Source organism: Capricornis sumatraensis, chromosome 4, assembly GCF_032405125.1.
Source record: "Capricornis sumatraensis isolate serow.1 chromosome 4, serow.2, whole genome shotgun sequence".
NCBI lineage: Eukaryota > Metazoa > Chordata > Mammalia > Artiodactyla > Bovidae > Capricornis > Capricornis sumatraensis.
Window position 1 is genome coordinate 54,683,109 of NC_091072.1, and position 16,325 is coordinate 54,699,433.

The 16,325-nt window shown below is 37.9% G+C and overlaps 1 protein-coding gene across 2 annotated transcripts in view; it reads left to right on the forward strand.

Annotated features, from left to right (window-relative positions):
• OTOGL (otogelin like) overlaps positions 1 to 16,325 on the forward strand; it is a 174,071-nt gene that overhangs the window by 68,905 nt on the left and 88,841 nt on the right. For both annotated transcript variants that reach the window (XM_068971075.1, XM_068971076.1), the window contains exons 24-25: positions 9,731 to 9,838; positions 10,589 to 10,727. In XM_068971075.1, the coding sequence (XP_068827176.1) occupies positions 9,731 to 9,838; positions 10,589 to 10,727 (247 nt within the window). The remainder of the gene's footprint in view (positions 1 to 9,730; positions 9,839 to 10,588; positions 10,728 to 16,325) is intronic.

The window sequence follows — 16,325 nt, forward strand, 5'->3', positions numbered from 1 at the left end:
ATCACCAACTCCGAGAGTTCACTCAGACTCGTGTCCATTGAGTCGGTGATGCCATCCAACCGTCTCATTCTCTATCATCCCCTTCTCCTCCCACCTTCAATGTTTCCCAGCATCAGGGTCTTTTCAAATGAGTCAGTTCTTTGCATTAGGTGGCCAAAGTATTGGAGTTTCAGCTTCAACATCAGTCCTTCCAAGGTATATTAACGACTGATGTCCTTTAGGATGGACTGGTTGGATCTCCTTGCAGTCCAAGGGACTCTCAAGAGTCTTCTCCAACACCACAGTTCAAAAGCATCAATTCTTTGGCGCTCAGCTTTCTTTATAGTCCAACTCTCACATCCATACCTGACTACTGGAAAAACCATAGCTTTTACTAGACCAACCTTTGTTGGCAAAGTAATGTCTCTGCTTTTGAATATGCTATCTAGATTGGTCATACCTTTTCTTTCAAGGAGTAAGTGTCTTTTAATTTCATGGCTGAAGTCACCATCTGCAGTGATTTTGGAGCTCCTAAAAAGAAAGTCTGTCACTGTTTCCATTGTTTCCACATCTGTTTGCCATGAAGTGATGGGACCAGATGCCATGATCTTAATTTTCTGAATGTTGAGTTTTAACCCAACTTTTTCATCTCCTCTTTCACCTTCATCAAGAGGCTCTTTAGTTCTTCTTTGCTTTCTGCCATAAGGGTGGTGTCATCTGCATCTCTGAGGTTATTGATACTTCTCCCAGCAATCTTGATTCCAGCTTGTGCTTCATCCAGCCTGGCATTTCTCATGATGTACTCTGCATGTAAATTAAATAAGCAAGGTGACAATATACAGCCTTGATGTACCCCTTTCCCAGTTTTGAACCAGTCTGTTGTTCCATGTCCGGTTCTAACTGTTGCTTCCTGACCTATATACAGATTTCTCAAGAGGCAGGTCAAGTGATCTGGTATTCCCATCTCTTGAAGAATTTTCTATAGTTTGTGTGGTCCACACAGTCAAAGGCTTCGGCATAGTCATTAAAGCAGAAATAGATATTTTTTTGGAATTCTGTTGCCGTTTTGTTGATCCAATGGATGTTGGCAGTTTGATCTCTGGTTCCTCTGCCTTTTCTAAATCCAGCTTGAACATCTGGAAGTTCATGGTTTATGTACTGTTGAAGCCTGGCTTGGAGAATTTTGAGCAATACTTTACTAGCATGTGAGATGAGTGCAATTGTGCCATAGTTTGAACATTCTTTGGCATTGCCATTTTTTGGGATTGGAATGAACTGACCTTTTCCAGTCCTGTGGCTACTGCTGAGTTTTCCAAGTGTGCTTACGTATCGAGTGCAGCACTTTCACAGCATTGTCTTTTAGGATTTGAAATAGGTCAACTGGAATTCCATCACCTCCACTAGCTTTGTTCGTAGTGATGCTCCCTAAGGTCCACTTGACTTCACATTCCAGGATGTCTTCCTCTAGGTTGATGATCACACCATCATGATGATCTGGTTCATGAAGAAGTTTTTGTATAGTTCTTCTGTGTGTTCTTGCCACCTCTTCTTAATCTCTTCTGCTTCTGTTAGGTCCATACCATTTCTGTCCCTTATTGTGCCCGTCTTTGTATGAAATGTTCCCTTTGTATCTCTAATTTTCTTGAAGAGATCTCTAGTCTTTCCCATTCTATTGTTTTCTTCTATTTGTTTGCATTGATCACTGAGGAAGGCTTTCTTATCCCTCCTTGCTATTAGTTGGAACTCTGCATTCAAATGGGTATATCTTTCCCTTTCACTTCTCTGTTCACAGCTATTTGTAAGGACTCCTCAGGCAAACATTTTCCCTTTTTGTATTTCTTTTCCTTGGGATGACATCTAATCTTATCACATTGTGATCAGAAAAGATGCTTGAAATGATTTCAGTTTTTTTGAATTTACCAAGGCTAGAGTTATGGCCCAGGGTGTGATCTATCCTGGAGAATGCTCCGTGTGCTCTTGAGAAAAAGGTGTAATTCATTGTTTTGGGGTGAAATGTCCTATAGATATCAATTAAGTCTAACTGGCCCATTGTATCATTTAAAGTTTGTGTTTCCTTGCTAATTTTCTGTTTGGATGATCTATCCATAGATGTAAGTGGGGTATTAAAGTCCGCCACTATTATTGTGTTACTGTTAATTCCCCTAAATTACTTGTTAGCATTTGCCTTACATATTGCAGTGCTCCTATGTTGGGTGCATATATATTTATAATGTTATATCTTCTTGGATTGATCCTTTGATCATTATGTAGTGTCCTCCTTTGTCTCTTTTCACTGCTTTTACTTTGAAGTAATTACTTTGAAATAATTAAAATTCATTTTATCTGATGTGAGTATTGCTACTCCTGCTTTCTTTTGGTCTCCATTTGCATGAAATATCTTTTTCCAGCCCTTCACTTTGAGTCTGTATTTGTCCCTTGTTTTGAGGTGGGTCTCTTTTAGACAGCATATATTGGGGTCTTGTTTTTGTATCCATTCAGCCAGTCTTTGTCTTTAAGGTAATTGTTCATAAGTGTGATCCCATTGCCATTTACTTTGTTGTTTGGGGTTTGAGTTTATAAACCTTTTCTGTGTTTTGTGTTTAGAGAAGACCTTTAGCATTTGTTGAAGAGCTGATTTGGTGGTGCTGAATTCTCTCAGCTTTTGTATTTCTGTAAAGCTTTTGATTTCTCCTTTGCATTTGATTGAGATCCTTGCAGGGTATAGTAATCTGGGTTGTAGGTTTTTCTCATGTATCACTTTAAGTATGTCCTGTCGTTCCCTCCTGGCCTGAAGAGTTTCTATTGAAAGATCGGCTGTTATCCTTATGGGGATCCCCATGTGTGTTATTTGTTGCTTTTCGCTTGCTGCTTTTAATATTTGCTGTTTGTGTTTGATTTTCATTAATTTGATTAATATGTGTTTTGGGGTGTTTCACCTTTGGAAGTCTCTGGGTTTCTTGGACTTGTGTGGCTATTTCCTTCCCCATTTTCGGGAAGTTTTCAAATATTATCTCCTCAAGTGTTTTCTTGTGGCCTTTCTTTTTGTCTTTTGTCTTTCTTCTTCTGGGACTCCTATAATTCGAATGTTAGGGCATTTATTGTCCCAGAGGTCTCTGAGGTTGTCCTCATTTCTTTTAATTCTTTTTCCTCTCGGCTTCATTTATTTCCACCATTCTATCTTCCACCTCACTTAGCCTATCTTCTGCCTCGGTTATTCTACTGTTGGTTCTCTCCAGAGTGCTTTTGATCTCAGTTATTGCATTATTCATTATTGATTAACTCTTTTTTATTTCTTCTAGGTCCTTGTTAAACATTTCTTGCATCTTCTCAATCCTTGTCTCCAGTCTATTTATCTGTAACTCCATTTTGTCTTCAAGATTTTGGGTCATTCTTTCTATCATTATTCTGAATTCTTTTTCAGGTAGACTCCCTATCTTCTCCCCTTGTTTTGTTTGAGTGGGCACTTATCATGTTCCTTTACCTGCTGAATATTTCTCTGCCCTTTCATTTTGTTTAGATTGCTATGTTTGGGGTGGCCTTTCTGTAGACTGGAAATTTGTGGTTCCTCTTTATTGTCAAGGTTGCTCCCTGTGGGTGGGTTGGACTAGTGACTTGTTAAGGTTTCCTGGTTAGGGAATCTTGTGTCAGTGTTCTGGTGGTTGGAGTTGGATCTCCTCTCTCTGGAGTGCAATGAAGTGTCTAGTAGAGAGTTTTGGGGTGTCTATGGGTTTGGCATGACTTTGGGCAGCCTATACTTTAATGCTCAGGGCTGTGTTGCTGTGTTGCTAGAGATTAGTGTGGTATGTCTTGCTCTGGAACTTGTTGGCTCTTGGGTGGAGCTTGGTTTCAGTGTAGGTATGGAGGCTTTTGGATGAGCTCTTGTCAGTTAACGTTCCTTGGAATCAGGAGTTTTCTGGTGTTCTCAGGTTTTGGACTTAAGCCTCCTGCCTCTGGCTTTTAGTCTTATTCTTACAGTAGCCTCAAGACTTCTCCATCCATACAGCATAGATGATAAAACATCTAGGTTAATGGTGAAAAGATCATCCCCAGTGAGGGACACCCAGAGAGGTTTACAGAATTACATGGAGAAGAGAAGAGGGAGGAGGGAAATAGAGGTGACCCGGAGGAAAAGAGGGGGAATCAAAAGGGGAGAGCGCATTCTAGCCAGTAATCAATTCCCTATGTGCTCTCCACAGTCTGGAACACCAAGAGAGGTTCATGGAGTTACATAGGAAGAGAAGAGTGAGGAGGGAGATAGAGGTAACCAGGAGGAGAATAAGGGGAGTCGAAAGGGGAGAGACCAATCTAGCCGGTAATCAGTTCCCTAAGTATTCTCCACAGCCTGGAATACCCAGAGAGATTCACAGAGTTAAGTAGAGAAGATAAGGGAGAGGAAGGAGATAGAGGTGACCTGGAGGAAAGTCAAAAGGGGAGAGAGCAATCAAGCCAGTAATCACACACCTAAGTGAAAACGGACACTGAAGATTAGATTCTTAGAGGTACAAAATTGACACCAAATACCACAAAGCAAAGATTAAAAATCTAGAGGTTAGACTCTCAAAAATATAATATTAAAAATACAAAACAAAATCAATCACAAAAATTATAAAAATATATATATGAAATTTGCTTTAAAAATAAGGCCTTTTTTTGCAAGGTAATAATAGGTTATAAAAATGAAAATTAAATAAGTAATAAAGAACTTAAAAATAAAAAAAATTTTACAAATAAAAAAATGATAATAGTAAAAATATGTCTAGGAATTTCTATGGAGCTGTTGTGGGCGGTGTGGGGTCAGTTCAGTTTCAGATAGTTCCTTTTTCCAGCTTATACTTCTTCTCAAGGTTTATAAGCCCCTTTTAATCTTAGTCAATGTTAACTTCAGGGTTTTAATCCATTGCACCTGTCACTTCCAGAGCGGTTCCCTCTTCTTTCTTTATTTTGGCTTCCTCTGTTAGCAAGTCTCTTCAGTGTCTAATTTCTGCCCTGACACAAGGAGGCGAAGGTGGTCACTTATTTAGGCTCACTTGTTCAGTCGTGCTGTGGGGAGGGGGAAGGAACACTGCAAACGAATATCACTTGTGTGTATGGGGAGTGCTTGCAGTGTATGGACCATACTGGGTTTGCCCCAGGTCATGGCGCGTGTGCTCTCCCAGTCTACACTACTCAGGCTCCAGGTTGCTCTGCAGGGGTGCTGTCCAAAGCAGACCCAGCATTTCATTCACTTCCCAGGTCTAATCCATTCAGGTTCAGGTTCTCGGTTACTCCATAAGGGCACAGACTTGGTTGGGTGTGCGTTTTGTGCCTTTCCCAGGTTTGAGGAGCTCAGGCGACCTGGTGCTTTGTGAGCACACTGTCCGAGGTGGTCTGTGCGTCTTAATCACCTCCCCAGTCCTGGCTGCTCGGTTTCCCGGGTGCACTGCAAGAGCACTGTCTCAGGTGTGCGTGTGTCTCCTCTGGGGAGCTGATCTCAGGCTTCGACCCTCCTGGCAGGATCCCAGGAAGACTTGGTTAGCAACTGGGAGCCTGCTTACAGTTTGGTGGAGGATGCCATCTCTGAGGCTGAGATTGCCCCTTGCCTTCCGACTCCGGCTGTTGCACGCCTGCCTCTCCGCCTCCAGCAGAGGGCATGGAGGGAAGAGGCCTGCATGCAGCCAGCTAACTCTCCTTTGGTATTCGCTCAATCCTTTGTTCTGTGAACCGGTCAGGCTGTGTGTTAGTTTAGAGCCTTTCATGGGAAAGTTCTCTGTCTGTTTTTTTTTTTCTCTCTCTCTGGCTATCCCACAGTTTGGGATGCTATCTCACGTTAGCTCCCTCAGATTGTCCTCAGGGCATTCAGGACCAGTCTATACCCTAAGCACCAATGATGCAGCCCGTGCCTCCCTGTCCAGTCCCCACTCACGGGTGGCGGATGCGAGCGTCTGGGCTACTTCTCTGTTGGAAGTTGCGGTTTGGCGCGTATTCTCTGGATTTTGTGTTTTTTCCACACTCCCTCTCCCCCCGTTTGTGTTGCCCTCTGAGATTCCATAACTCCCCACAGACCTGCAGTGAGAGGGTTTACCTGCTATTTGGAAACTTGTCCTCCTTCACGACTCCCTCCCCAGGATGGGTCTCCAGCCCTCTCTTTTGTCTTTCTTTTTGTCCTACCTCCTTTTGAAGGGAACAGGCTGCCTTTCTGGGTGCCTGGTGTCCTCTGCCAGCGTTCAGTTGTTTTGTGGAAGTTGCTTACATTCAAATGATCTTTTGATGAATTTGTGGGGGAGAAAGTGGTCTCCCCATCCTATTCCTCCGCCATCTTAGGACTGCCCCTCTTTTGTATATTCTGTTGGCTATTACTGTTGTTGATGTTAAGTTATATTATTAATATCAGTTTGCTTATCTAATGGATGTTACGTAAAGTGGTGTGTTGAGGTTATTTAGGGCAGTGGGTAACAGTGGGAGCTCTGGCTTCAGACACACCTATTTCAGATCCCAGCCCTGTTGATATTAGCTGAATGCTTTTTCTGCAAGTTCCTTTAAAGACCCAATTAAGCATTGTGAAATGTGGTGTGTGTGTGTGTGTGTGTGTGTGTGTATTTGTGCACATGTGTGTATACTCAATAAATATGGGTGATTATTTTATGGTGGGCTTCTCTTGTGGCTCAGCTGTTAAAGAATCCGCCTGTAATATTGGAGATCTGGGTTTGATCCCTGGGTTGGGAAGATCCTCTGGAGAAGGAAAAGGCTACCCACTCCAGTATTCTGGCCTGGAGAATTCCGTGGACTGTATAGTCCATGGGGTTGCAAAGAGTTGGACATGCCTGAGTGACTTTCACTTTCTTTCACTTTTCTTTTATGGCAGCATAATTTACTCTTACCTTTGTAAATTTCCTGTAGTAGCAGAAATCCCTAGTACTCCTGGAAGGTAAATACAGAATCTGGTGGCTGTTCGGTTCCTCGCAGGCACACGTGGAATCTGGCCTCACTGCCCTTCCCTCTTCTGATGATGAATAGAAGCAGTGCACAGAGGGAGAGCCACCTAAGGCAAACAGGTCACCCATTCTTTCTCGATGAACATATTCACACAAAGTGATTTCTGAGCTCAATTCATATCAGCCAGGAGCAAAGAAGAGAGAGGTTTTGTGGTCTGCTTCCCAGGAGAGTCACATTTGTCTAAATGGTCCCCATCTGAAATAGGTTGAAGAGACAAGTAACTTGGGACTGTATCAATCTCTTTATTAAAGAAAGGACACAGAAGGAGTGTGGAAGAACAAAGCCTTGCATGGGAAAATAAAGGCAGGTAGAAATCAGACCATAGAGCAGACAAGCAAGGAAGGCATTTTAGTAAAAAGGACAAAGGAAATAAAACCTTTGTTATAGTAAACTAATTGAACCCTGCAACATTACTTGATTTATTTGACTTGATTATGACTCAGGGATGCATGGCTGATTAGATAAAACTACATCCTAATTTTGTTTCATATGCTTGTGGTTGATGCAATTATTTTAGAAAGTATCTATTTGCTGTCCTCTTTGACTTTTATTTCAATAATGATTAATTAATTTATTGGTCAAATTTTATTATAAAAACTTAAAGTAATTTTCTTCCACCTTCTCTTGTTTTATTGAAATAAAAAAAGTTTGAATTGACTAAGAGTCTTCTGGCTGTTTAGAAATAATTTTGTAACATAGAACTTTCTATTATAAAGTTGCTTATGGAACTATGATTTGGATTGACTTCCATGTGACTTGGGGGGATTATTTTAGGATGATAAGCCTGGTATCACTTGTTTTTGTGGGGCTTCTTATAGTCCCAGCAGTTTCTCAAGTGCAAATGAACCTTAGTTTAGAAATCAAACCTTAGTTTAGAAATCACTGTGGATTAAATAAACGTAAAGTAATATAGCAGAAAGAGACATACAGAACTGGGTTAAAATGCTGACCCTCTTTCTTATTAGCTAGAGTACCTCAGGGTAAATCTTAACCACATGGAGTCTCAACTTTGTTTTTTTTAAACAAATGTACTATCTACTGCATAGATGGTTGAGTATATGCAGCACACCAGTCATATGGTAGGTGCTCAGCAAATGTTCATTTTATGACTAACCCCGCTTCCCAAACCTGCTTAAAGCAGACAATTCACAGTGATTTACAGCTCTCTTCTTCCTTCTTCCAGTTTTGATTATGTTATGTTGTGTTATGTTATGTTTGATTATGTTATTTGTTATGAAACACTCATCAGTCATCAGCATAACCATTTAAAACCACTACTTTGGCTGGTTGTATAAGAATTGCACTTATCACATTTAATGTAGTATAATCTATAAAAATACTGAATCACTATGCTGTACACCAGAAGCTAATATAATATTACAAATCAAAGCCTCACAGAGTTTTGCCAGGGGAACACACTGGCCACAGCAAACACCCTCTTCTAACAACACAAGAGGTGACTCTATACATGGACATCACCAGATGGCCATTAAATCAGCTATACTGCAATTAACAACTGAAGTGAATGATACTTTAAGAAATAAAAGAAATGAGAATTTAAAAAAAAATTGCGGTGCAGTTCAGTGAGGCACCCCTTATCTAAACAATTCAACACCCAGTGTTTACAAACTACCTCATGTGTGGGACATTTTGTTAAGACACAGGGAAGACAGTACTAGAATAAGCACATGTGAGAAAATAATAGAATCTCCCTGATGGAACTGTCACTAGGATTAGATGAATCAATGATGCATGTAAAGTGGGTGAACCAATGGCTGGGCCATGGTTAACACTCAAAAATGCTAGTTTTTGTTACTGTTTTCTCTATAAGACATTTAATGAATTACTTGCAGTTCATTGGATGAACCCTCCAATAAAGGTTTGTATAGATTGCTACGTATAGGGACTGTGGTACAGAAAAGAATGCAACTAAAAAGATTGCATCTTTACTGGTGAGAAATTGGATCTTTAGTGGTGAGAAAAAAATCTTTCAGTTTTCTAGGCAGAAGATGCTGTGCTCAGGGAAAGTGACTGAAAGTTTGGGAAGGTTAAGGGGAGAAATTATGGGCTTTAGTGGTGAGAAAAAAATCTTTTAGTTTTCTAGGCAGAAGATGCTGTGCTCAGGGAAAGTGACTGAAAGTTTGAGAAGGTTAAGGGGAGAAATTGTGGGCTCTTTTCACTCCTTCACCTTTACGCAACAGCTGAGTGTCTGCTCTGTGCTAGACATTGGAACACAACCATTAACAGGATATCCATGGGCTTTTGGAGTGAAACTTAAAGTCAAGTGGACAACATACATATTGAATAAAGACTCACTTTACTGTGTTAGATGAACTATGAGTGAGGAAGCAGAGAACTAGGGGAGCATATGTGATTATTTATATTTGAGAGCAGAGTCAAGAAGTCACTTCTTTGTTAATATTTGAAGCAAAAATTGAAGAAAGGTAGCCTTACTTCCTCTTTAATTGTCTTTTCAGAATATCTCATGTTACCCAGAAATTTAGGCTCCTGTCTCCATTTTATTGTACTAAGCGATAGCAAAAAGTTTAAAATAATGCATCCAGTCATTTGCCTGGTCTTTATTTCTGTGATGTGAAAGATACTGTGTGGTAAAATAGGGGAGAAAGACTGGATTTGGGTCTTCCATAGGTTAGATAGAATGTGCCTACAACTGTTGTACCCAATATAGATGATTTTGAATATGACAAGATTGCTGATTTTTTTAAAAAACTGAAATTGGTAGTTGATATTAAATAGCATTTGCTTCTTCACTTGAAAGGATGGCAGAGCACAAAGGAAAGTGTTACATTCCTGAAAGCTGTCCCTGTATTTGGAAAGATTGGGAGTACCTCTCAGGAGAAGTGATTGCTACACCATGCTATACCTGGTAATGAGATCTGTTTATTTCACAACTTCTCTAAGAAATTGTACTAGTTTCCGTCATGTTGCATTTACTTAATGTGATGAATTTCATCAGAAAGCAAACCAAATCTGAATAAATATGACTTTAAAGGCCTTCAGGAGTTAATGGGAAGCTACTACCTACAGGGGGATCATTATTTTTACGCCTATTTGTTTGACCAAGAAGTAAAAAATGAACTATGATAATTTGAAAATATAATAGGAAAAACATATCTCAAATTTATAAATAACAAAGAGAAGGTCATATTTGATGGAAATTTTTGTTTGAAAATAATCCAAAAGAATGCCATAAAATAAAATTAAAATACAGTTTCCTAGAAATGTGGATAAAAATTCAAGCTTGTGAATAAGTCCTGTCTGTGACTGAACAACATCAACAAAAGGTATTGAAATGGACTCAAGTAAAGGAGAGGCACTGTAGTCTTTTGGCGACTGGCAGGTGTACGTTTAGTTTTTCATTCCATCACCTGTTTTCAAAGTGACCCAGGCACAATTTCTAGGCTTGTTTGAGATGTCTTAAGACAGAGTGGTACATAGATGCCTTATATATCACTGTAGTAAAATGTTATCAGAAAGAATTGGCCATATTTATAGGAGCTATTGACACAGTGAATACCCTTGAATACAAACTTTCCAATACTTACGCTCCTTGAAAGATACTAATTAAAGTCACGTTTCTTGGAAAGGTAACAATGTTGATATTGTTTTCTAATAGTGTTTGTCGACGAGGAATGTTCAATTGCACATATTATCCATGCCCGGCAGTATGCACAATCTATGGGGACCGGCATTATCATTCTTTTGATGGACTGGAATATGATTATATCAGTGATTGCCAGGTATTTTTGATAAAGGTATGTCACAGTTGTTACCATTGTTTGGTCGCTAAATCATGTCCAACTGTTTGCCACCCCATGGCTTATAGCCTGCTAGGCTCTTCTGTCCATGGGATCTCCCATGCAAGAATACTGGAGTAGGTTGCCATTTCCTTCTCCAGGGTATCTTCCTGATCCGGGGATCAAACCGAGGTTTTCTGCATTGCAGGCAGTTTCTTTTACCGCTGAGCCACCTGGGAAGCCAATGTCACAATTACTTGTTTTAGTTACAGTTACGTAGAGACAATGTAAAACGCAAGTATGGTAGACCATGACATATCACATCCACATATCATTAGTAAAACTTATAAAAGCTATAGCAATTTTAAATTAATTTCCTTAACTAATTGTAAAGTTTTATTATTTGTAAGTGATGAGCTAATTTCATAACATTTCTGTGCCTCTGACTTCTCATTTGTAAAATGAGGATAATAATTGTCCCTATCTCCCAGGGGTAGTTCTCAGGATTGAATGAAATAAATATATGTGAAGCTTGCATATAGTACTTACTATTTAGTAACTGCTCAGTAAATATCAACCATTTTTATTTTTATTGGTTTAATTTGGTGAATGTAAATTTAGCACATTAAATCATGTATTGGACCATGTATTGTTTATAGTTGTAGCAATTAAAATGACATTATTCTCATTTCTAGACATGCTATTTTGTTGATATGCTTTGATAAACCCTGGGCTTTGTATATCTGATAGAATCCTTAAAAGTTTTAGGAAGAAGTTGCCCAAGAATAAGCAAAATAACATCTTTTCATCCACCAAGGTAACCTGTGATTTTCTTGAATGTGTGTTTTCTTCTGGGAAAGGCTTTTATGTTTTTAGCGTATGTCAAGACAGTAGGCACATTCCCATTTTGTATTAGTTATTTTAAATAAAAAACAAACAGTAAATCTATAGCCTTCCAAACTTAAGCAAAGCTCCTGCTATGTTTCAAGGGAAACCATTGAGTTTCCCTTTCAGTACTATTTTTAGCCTCCTTTATGAACAGTTTTAACTTTCTTAAAGAATAAATCCCTGGGAATGAATTTGGCAGTTAGATAATTATAGAAAATGACAAGTTGCCTGTAGGGTGTGTGCGTGTGCGTGTGTGGTTTTGATATATCTTGGAGCACAGGAAAGGCACGGTGATACATATCCATTCTATGAGTATTTGTCCTCTTCAAACAAGTATTATTTAGCAAATAATTTTACATGAGGATTTTCTTACCTCTTGAGGTTTAGGTGGTAAATTGAGAAGCCTGGAAAAGTAAAAAGCAATTTAGAAATTTTAATGCATAAACTGATACTCCCCCCCCTCCTAATGTTTCAGACTGATTTTATACCAAATCCTTGCTTCCCTTGATATTTAGGTGTCTCTGATATTCCTTAAGAACCCCCTTCCTTTGCATTTCTGGCTGTTATGCTCTTGTAGCCCTTCACTGTCTTTTCTGGTTTCTCCTTTGTCTCTTTGTTGCCTTTTCTTTTTGCATAAGTCCTAGACCATAGATGACGGAGTTGGCCCCTTCAGGGCAAGGACCAAACCCTAGTCACCATTGTTTTAGTAGTGCTGAGCACCATGCTGGGAACACTTGTCCACTGAATGTTTACTGAACTGGATGTCTGTGCTTGGGTCTCTCTCCTTTTCTCCCAATGCTTAAGTTCATCCACCTCTATAATCTTAACCTCACCTACAAGCTGATAAATTCCCAGTTGACATGAACAGCTCTGACCTTCAACTTCGAGGCTGTCTTCTGACTCAAGTTCATCCCTATAATAATACACATTTTTCGTTCTGTTAACCTTTCTAAGACTCACATTGCTATCGTGTCATTGCTTTTTAAGAACTGCAGCTGACTCCCATTTACCAGCTTCCATAAAATCGAACTTCTCAGGATAATCCTTCCAGGGTTTTTCTCAGGGTATTTTTCTGTACCTGATTGGCTCTACTCCCCCAAAGTGACTTTTCTAGTTCATATTTATCTGTTCTGTTCTTACACATCCTATAATATTTGATAGTCCTCATGTCAAAAGTAAGCAACCCATTACATTCTGATTATTTTATATGTGCTCAGTTAGATCATGTATCATTTTATGTCAGAGTTCTGTGTTATACTTCTTTTGGGTTCCTCACTAGGCCTAGCACAATTATGGTTGTATTATAAAAGCTAAAAAATTACTTGCTCTGTTTTTAACCATTTTTTAAGAGGGTAGAATTCAAAAAGTTACACTTAATTGGTAATCTTATATTTGTTATAAATGTATACACATGCCTTCAACATGAAGTATATAGAGCAGTGTTCTTAAACTTTATTATGTATGCATATAACTTTGAAATCTTGGTAAAATCTAGCTTCTGATTTTATGTGTTTGGAGCAGTATCTTGGAGTCTGCAATTTTAAATAAACTACTCTGATGTTTCATGTCCATTGTCCACTCTTTGAATAGGAAGAATGTAAATCATTTCCTTCTTTAAAACACCAATTGTAACTATTTTTTAAATTCTCCCCTTCTTCTGAATAATAAACTTTGTCATATCTAGAAAAATCAAAGTATCATTGACAATACTGTATCAAATATGACTATCAATCGTTGACAATAGTGTATCAAACTGCATATATCATTAAGGCTAATTAATGATGCTTTTTGTGGTTTCATTTTAAGTAGCAAAGCAAAAATTCTGCCAAACTTTGTTTTCATTTTATGTATGGAAAAATTATTTAGAAGTATTTCCTAGAAGCATTTTAAACCTTGTCTATGTATTACCATCTTTGTAAACATTTTCCAATGTGTGGTCTTTGCTCATACATTATCATTTCATTCATTTAATACACAATTTTCAGGGCGTATTAAATGTAAACTGTGTTAGCAAAGACATTCCTTCTCTGTATATTAGGATAGATTTCTCCAAGAAAATTCTGAAGTTTTGAAAACAGGGATCATACTCTATATTTCTTTTTTCCTTCCTCTCCATCACTTTGCAAAATGCTGGGCATTTAGCAAACTCTTAATAACTACTTATTTGATCTGCTTGACTCTTCCTTAACTCCTCATCTGCTTTGCAGTAGAGAAATCATAATATTTTCCATTGTATTTTCAAGTAATGATTTTTCTTAGTTGAAGTATAATTAATTTACAATATTATGTTAGTTTCAAGTATAGAGAAAAGTGATTGTGCAGAAAGTAGAATATTTGTCTCAACTCTGATTCCTGACAAAATGAAATTATCTTCTTATGTCTGATGCTGAATGATGATAACAGTCATTTTTATTGGTACTGAATATAAGAGTGCCATTTTATTTGGCAGGTGAGAGCCATTGAAGTTTGATTTTCAGGCTTTGTAAACCTCATTTGCTCTCATCACTTTAATTTGCTGCTATATTCTTCTGTAAAAATACATACATCATATTCAGTCTCAAGTTTTAATGAGATATGCCTACCTGTAAGTGAGAAGACATGTTGCAGGAAGTATTAGTCCAACATTTGTATAAAATGTTAAATATCTGGGTTAAGATCTATCATTAGGGTTCATGTGGCAAAAATTAGGTATAAAGAGTATGAAAAATCTAAAGTTTTAAGTTTTAGAATTGTATATGTTTTTTTCTTTGCCAAAGCAGAATTATTCTTTTTTATTTAATAATGTTCTTTAAAAAAGAAAATGTGCTTACAAAAAATAATCTTTGAAAATTAAGAAAAGAAAACTTATGTTAGTAATTTAATTAGAATTATACCAGTGAATTACTGATTGTATTATAATGGGCATATTTATTGAAATTAATAAACCAGAACCAGAACCCCAGAATGGATGGGTTAGTTTGACCAACATATTTTTGACAAGCCAAGAAATATTTTATTTGACCACGGAGTAGATAATTATTTCATACCAAAGACAAATTAGTGATTAACAAATGCAACCTAATAGTCATGGCTTTGGAATATTATCATGTCAGACAGTAAATTTTTCAATGCTTGGAGATTTTCTAGTGCAATAGTTTTATAATTATTTTTTCTTATTCCATCTGCTTTTCTTTTTCACGGCAAGGTTTTCTTTCTTTTTTTTTTTTTCTGAGAATCAGCATTTCCTTTGAGAAGGATAGAATGACTGCCAGCACCATTCATTGACTTGCTGCTTTTTCAGAGGCAGGGTTCACTTCTGTGGATAGCATATTTAATTCCTCCTTCTTTGTCAGGCTGCTCTCTTTCCTCTCTGTCTTGATTACAAATTCTAGGCTTTATCTTTGTCATTTGTAAAGCATTTTTACTTGGTAAAACTTATCATTTACTTTTGTGGGCCCTGTGAAGGATATAGTAATCTAATTCATAAAAATTTCATTTTTATTTGCCAATTGGACTTTTAAAAATTAATACTTACTCATCTTTATCTTGAAGTATAATGTTACTTGACTCTGACATTCAAAGGAATAGTAAACCTGTCTTTTAATATCTGGATTTTGGAGTCTTAGGAAACAGTTCCAAGCGAATACTTACCCTATCTTTGTTTATGTTTATCAAACTTAAAAAATTTAAGTTCTCTGCTATTGAATTCATTTTGAGGCTGTTTATGTTATACTGTACTATACTGTAAATAGCTCTTGGAATATAGCCCATTATTTTTTACATATATTGCAGCAAACCTATGACAAAGTCATCACTGTATTTCCTGAGGTAAGAGTATTTTAAGAGAAAAGAGAGTTGAGAAAGCAAACAGCAACTTGACCTGTGCTATAAGCTCAGAGAAAGAGAACATTGGGTGTTTTCAGCAAAAGTGAGAAATTTAATATTCCAACTCCCAGATTTCAGAGTCAAACTTTGCTTCCATTATCTATGACAAGCCCCAGTCCTTGCTAGTTTTCTTCCTGTAAGTTGTTCTAGATTTGATTTTTCAGCATTCTGTTCAGTTGATACCGCAAACGTTTGGTGCTCTCCTTGTCTCTGAAAACCCTTCTAATACTGCTCTCAAATGTTTACACCTTGCACCATTTTTCATATTATTTTTTTGTGTGATTTCTGTGTGTCAGGACCTATGCTGAAAAGTGAAGGTAAAGGATGTGCAACATAGATATGAGTCTTGCCTCCTTCACAATTTAGACTGGTGTGAGAGAGTCTAGATACCAAATCACAAGATTCATATAAAACTGCAACTGTAAAAGTTAATGATGACATTTGCAAAATTCAGTTGAAACTTTTTAATGCTTATCTTCCTTCTTGGAAGTATTTCTTGCTTGGTATTCTCTGAGGTATTTCTGCTGCCTCTGCTGGTCTTTGTGTCTGACCCCTCCTCAGTCTCTTCCGGTTTGACCCCTCCTTTGTGTCTGACCCCTCCTCAGTCTCCTTCTTAAAACACTAGATCTCCCAAGTTCCATATTTTCATGTCTGTCTCCTCTATAAGATTCTTAGTTGCCTGTAATCTCATAATATCTCGAAGGGTAGACCTGTATGTATTTGTATATGTGTCTGTGTATTCATCTATGCATCATCCATCCGTCTGTCTATCTAGGGAAATGAAAACAGAGAGGAAAAGAAGTCAGAGGAAATCATTACACTCTATTTAAGCAAATATAAAGATCTAAATGCAGCTTTCTCTGT